Source organism: Cnephaeus nilssonii, assembly GCF_951640355.1.
Source record: "Cnephaeus nilssonii genome assembly, chromosome: 5".
Classification (NCBI taxonomy): domain Eukaryota; kingdom Metazoa; phylum Chordata; class Mammalia; order Chiroptera; family Vespertilionidae; genus Cnephaeus; species Cnephaeus nilssonii.
Window position 1 is genome coordinate 20502996 of NC_137076.1, and position 6001 is coordinate 20508996.

The following is a 6001-nucleotide window of genomic DNA, read 5'->3' on the forward strand; positions in this document are numbered from 1 at the left end:
ATGTGTTTGGGGGAAACTAAGATAAAGGAGCAGGAATGAAAGGATGTCCACAGTCTTCATTTCTCTCTGAGTTTATACTGAGAACTTGAGGGAGGGTGGGCAAGGGTGGAAATTGGAAATGTTTTTCCCGGGGTTGTGGGTATAGGAAGCTTCAGGTTCAAAGGGTGAGGGCTCATCTCATGTTCCTTATTTTCTTAAGGAGCAGTGTAATTGAAGGAGGTAAAGGGAAACCACTATTTTTTATAATAAAACAATATCCATGGCCTCTGTGTTGCGAGGTCCTCAAGACCACTTTCAGGTTCCATGATTGGTTAAAAGGACTTACAAAACTTAGGAAAGCTTCGATGCTCACATTTCTGGTTTATTGCAGTGAAAGGACACAGATTAAAATCAGCAAAGGCAAGAAGCACATGGGGCAGGGTCCAGGGGACACCATATGGGAGCTTCCAGTTGTCCCTTCTTAGTGGAATTGCGTGGCTGGCACTTTTTCTGCCACCAACAATGCATGACAACACATAAAGTATTGCCAGCTAGGGAATCTCACCTGACCCTTGGTGTCCAGGGTTTTTATTGGGAGTTTGTTGTGTAGGTGTGAAGTGCCTGTTGACCTTAATTACTCATTCTTCAGTTCCCCCAGAGATCAAACTAATACAGCATTGTCCAGTGAACAAAAACAGGCATTTGCTGTATATTACACTGCCAGCATAGACTACCTGGCATAGCTCAAGACTACAAGCATACAAAGAGACTTAAAAAAATTAAAAAAAATTTTTTTTGCCCTAGTCGGTTTGGCTCAGTGGAGAGAGTGTCAGCCTGCAGACTGAAGGGTCCTGGGTTCGATTCTGGTCAAGGGCAGGTACCTTGGTTGCAGGCTCCTCCCCAGCCCAGGCCCTGTTTGGGACAGGTGCAGGAGGCAACCAATCCATGAGTTTCTCTCACATCACTATTTCTCTGTCTTTCCCTCTCTCTTCCACTTGTTCTAAAAATCAATGGAGTCCCGGGTCTGGGTGAGGCCGTGCCCCTGGGTTCGGGTGAGGCTGGATCTGGGTCCGGGTGAGGCTGCGCACCCCTGGGTCTGGGTGAGGCTGGGTCCCAGGTCCGGGTGAGGCCACGTGCCCCTGGGTCCGGGTGAGGCCACGTGCCCCTGGGTCCGGGTGAAGCCACGCGCCCCTGGATCCGGGAGAGGCCACGCGCCCCTGGGTCTGGGTGAAGCTGGATCCCGGGTCCGGGTGAGGCCGTGCGCCCCTGGATCTGGGTGAGGCTGGGTCCCAGGTCCGGGTGAGGCCGCGCCCCTGGGTCTGGGAGAGGCCATGCGCCCCTGGGTCCGGGTGAGGCCATGCGCCTCTGGGTCTGGGAGAGGCCATGCGCCCCTGGGTCCGGGTGAGGCCATGCGCCTCTGGGTCTGGGTGAAGCTGGATCCCGGGTCCGGGTGAGGCCATGCGCCCCTGGATCCGGGTGAGGCTGGGTCCCGGGCCCGGGTGAGGCCACGCGCCCCTGCGTCTGGGTGAGGCCATGCGCCCCTGGGTCTGGGTGAGGCTGGATCCCGGGCCCGGTTGAGGCTGCACGCCCCCGGGTCTGGGTGTGGCTGCGCACCCCTGGGTCTGGAGGAGGCTGCGCACTCCTGGGTCAGGGTCAGGCTGGAGCCCGGGTCCGGGTGAGGCCGCGCGCACCTGGGTCCGGGTGAGGCCATGCTCCCCGTGGCCCGGGTGATGCTGGGTTCCAGGTCCGGATGAGGCCGCGTGCCCCTGAGTCCGGGTGAAGCCGCGCCCCTGCATTACTACCATTTGTCCACCATCCAGAGCTGAAAAGTCAGTGCCGACATGTACACATAAGGAACTGGTGGACATTGAAATTGGGTCTCAAAAGAACTGTTGGTCCAGAAAGAAACTCACTACAGACTGATTCATTTGCCTGTCTGCATAACTATTATTGCTCGTCTCACATTCAGTTCTTATAAGTATATTTCTAGTAACACATGATCTCACTCATCTAGAGGAAATGATGAACAACATAGACTGATGAACAAGAACAGACCCAGAAACAAGGAGGCATCGATCGGACTGTCAGGCCTCAGAGGGAGGGTAGGGGAAGGTGGGGGTAGGGGGGAGAGATCAACCAAAGGACTTGTGTGCATGCATACGAGCCTAACCAATGGTTAAGGACAACAGGGGGGTGGGGGCATCTGTGGGGAGGGGTGTGGGATGGGAATGGGGGGATGAGGACAAATATGTGACACCTTAATCAATAAAGAAATAAAAAAAATCAATGGAAAAATATCCTCATGTAAGGATTAAGATAAATAAATAAATAAATAAATAAAACATTTTCCTATGATTTAAAAATAATGTAATTGTTAAAAAAGTATTTTTTTCTGATTTCAGAGAGGAAGGGAGAGGGAGAGAGAGATAGAAACATTAATGATGAGAGATAATTATGGATCAGCTGCCTTCTGTATGCCCTCTACTCGGATCAAGCCTGCAATCCAGACATGTGCCCTGACCAGGAATCGAACCATGACCTTCTGGTTCATAGGTCAATGCTCAATCACTGAGCCACACCAGCCAGGCCAAAGACACTTTTATCAGGCAAGATATCCCAAGGGCTCAAAGGTTACCATGGAGACATTTATGGTCAGAGACGAGAAATAATTCATGCAAAGGCAAGAGCCTCTTCTGCTTATTGTTAACAAAAGTCCCCAATCTGAGGTGTGGAAAAGAGAGACTTTGGTGAGGTGAACAGTTTGCAAATAGGGGAAATGCAGCCTCTGGTGGAAATTGAAAGTGTGTCTGCTGAGGCAAAGGGAGTCTGCCTTTTACAGAGAAAGTTCCCGCCCTGGTTTCTGATTGGTCCATTTTTTAGGTGAATGAGGAATCAAATGGGCACAGTTTGATTGGTCCAAATAGCACTATCCTGATTGGTCAGCATCATGTGTTCTGATTGATCATCATGGAGCTGCTCTGATTGGTCAGTATAGATGCAAATGAAAATGTAACTGTGTAGTTGCAAGATAAGGCAGGTTTCAGCCCATGGATTGAAAGATGATACCAGGAACTACCTTATAGGGGTAGACTCAGATGGCAGGAACACAGTGCAGAAGGCTGGCAGCTCAGTCTGTGGCTTTTCCCTGAAATGCACAGTGCCGGGGAGGCCTCTGTCAGCAATGGCTGCTGGCCTCTGGTTATGAATTTGTGCCCAGTTAACTACAAGGAGGCCTTCTTGAGGTTTACACTGTACAACACCCTACTCCACATTTGACCCTGGGGAACTTTGCCTGGGATCCCAGGAAAAAAGCAGAAATTCAGCCTCTGGCCTCACACCACCCCATGGTCTGTGTTTCCAGTGTGCTCCTTGTAGGAGCAGGATATATTACTTTGCTAGGGCTGCATGACAAAGTACCACAGACTGGGAGGCTTAGATAACAGAAATGAATTTTCTTATACTTTTGGAGGCTGGAAATCTGAGATCAAGTTGTCAGCAGGACTGGCTTCTGTTGAGGCTTCGCTCCTTAGCTGGTAGATGGCTCTCTTCTCTTTGCAAGTTCATATGATCAGTGGATTTTTACATATTGATTTCATATTCTGCAACTTGACTGCATTTCACATAACCTCAGAAATCATCTCTGTAAATGAGTTTGCAGGACATTGCTTCCAAAGTAGGTACACATCGCATCACTTCTGAGGGTACATTTTAAAAGCCGGAGACATTTTTTTTTGAGAGCTCTATTTTGTCTTATTGGTTAGTTGACATCAATTCCAATTTAACTTTAATAACATTGACAAACTCTTATCAAAAGCAATGTTGGAGGAAAAAGGGTTATCATTGCCTCCTTCAGTCTTTCAAGGAAAGTAATCTTAAAAGTTGACAAATTTAAAAAAATGTAATCTTACATTTCACTTTTGGAAATCTAGGTGGTAGGCTGCAAAGAGACATATGGGCACGTGATAGGTGAATTGAAATGAGGCTTTCTTAACGAGTTACCTGGGAACCAAGGGAACCTAGACATCACATCTGGAGGTTAATGCAGCTGCCCTAGGAGTGATCCTGGCTCAGCAGGCAGCGCCCTGGGAACAAGCCAAGCTCTGTCTCCACCTCCATAATCCTGAACCCCCGTGACCAAAGCAGGGCACAGAGTCTCCATATAGGAGATGCAGTATGAGACTTAATATTTTTAAAAAATCCAAACCATTACTTAAGGTAACTGAGAAAACACCAGGCTTTATTTATATAAAGTTAAAATGACTAGTTGTAAAGTGAAAAAGAGAATCCAAGATAGGACCTGAAGAAAAATAGTGAGAGAACAAAGAAGACCCAAGGAAAGTTTTGCTTTAAAACATATAAATTTAAGAAAATGGCCTGGCCTGTGTGCTCAGTGATTGAGTTGCTGGTTCGATTCCTGGTCAAGGCACAATGCCTGGATTTTGGGCTCGATCCCCAGTAGGGGGTGTGCAGGAGGCAGCTGATGGATGTTTCTCTCTCATCCATGTTTTTATTTCTCTATCCCTCTCCCTTCTTCTTTCTCTAAAAAAATCAATTAAACATATTAAAAAAAAAAAGAAAATGAAAAATATCGGATAAAAGAAGCCAGGATTTCTGGTCCTCAGTATTGTGTGCTCAGCTACTCACCGGAGTCCTGTAACTGCTTTATCCCTGACAGTTACTCCCGATAAGGAGTCCCCCCAGAGCCCTCTTCATGTCCCTGTTCCGAAGACTGTAGATGAAGGGGTTCAGCATGGGGGTGACCGTGGTGTACATCACTGAGGCCACCAAACTTGTCCTAGAGGATGAAGTGGTTGCAGAACTGAAGTAGACCCCCAGACTTGTGCTATAGAACAAGGAGACCACTGACAGGTGAGACCCACAGGTGGAGAAAGCTTTGTACTTGCCGCCAGCTGAGGAAATCCTCAGGATGGAGGACAAAATCTGAGCATAAGAAAAGAGGATTCCAGAGAGAGGGAAAACAGCTAGGACAATAGTCAGAAAATATACCACCAGGTAATTGATGAAGGTGTCAGAACAGGTGAGTTTCAGGACTTCAGGGAGATCACAAAAAAAGTGTGGGATTTCAATGTTTGTGCAGAAGGACAGTCTCAAGACGGTCAAGGTTTCAAGCAAGGAGCCTATAACACTGATGCACCAGGACCCCAGAGCCAGTAGTCCACAGAACCGAGGGCTCATGATGACGGTGTAGTGCAGGGGGTGACAGATGGCCACAAAGCGGTCATAGGCCATCACGGTTAGGAGTAAATTGTCCAAGCATCCAAACACAAGGAAAAAAAAAATCTGGGTGATGCAGCCTTCATAGGTGATGACTCTGCTCTGTGTCTGGATGTTCACCAGCATCTTTGGGACGGTGGTGGAGGTGAAACAGATGTCTACCAAGGACAGGTTGGAGAGGAAGAAGTACATGGGTGTGTGGAGGTGGGAGTCGGAGCTGATGGCCAGAATGATGAGCAGGTTCCCGGTAAATGTGACCAAGTACATGGACAGAAACAGCCCAAAGAGGAGAGGCTGCAGGTCCGGCTTCTCTGAGAATCCCAGGAGGAGAAAGTTTCTGACTCTTGTTTCATTTCCTCTTTCCATAGAGCTGCTGGGTTTGCCCAGAAGGAGGAAAAAAAAAAAAGCAACACAAATTTCACTTCAAATAAGGAATCCTTGGAATGATAGAAATGTCCTTAATCCAAACCCAGGAAAACCATAGTCATTCATCTTAGGTAATGAATGGTTGGCTGTCTTTGCTGGCAAATTGTGGTTACTGTTGTTACCTGGGAAAGTGTCTGTCTCTAGGCCCAGTGGTTCTCAAGTTGCGGTCCCTGACCAGCATCACTTGGTAAGCTGTTAGGGATGCACATTTTGGGGCTCACCTGACCTATTGAATGGGATACTTGGGGTGTGGAGCCGGTGTCTGTGCTTTAACATGCCCTCTCAGGAACTCTGATGCTCGAAGGCGAGGACTACTTCTTGAGCAGTGGTTGCCTGCATCCCTAAGCAGTCACCCCATTCC

The 6001-nt window shown here is 48.2% G+C and overlaps 1 protein-coding gene across 1 annotated transcript; it reads right to left on the reverse strand.

Annotated features, from left to right (window-relative positions):
• Positions 1-4641: 4641 nt before the first annotated feature.
• LOC307100379 (olfactory receptor 7C2-like) lies at positions 4642-5580 on the reverse strand (the record flags this gene model as incomplete). Its single annotated transcript, XM_079772752.1, has 1 exon — positions 4642-5580. The coding sequence occupies one exon, from the start codon at positions 5578-5580 to the stop codon at positions 4642-4644; it is 939 nt and encodes a 312-aa protein (XP_079628878.1).
• Positions 5581-6001: the final 421 nt, after the last annotated feature.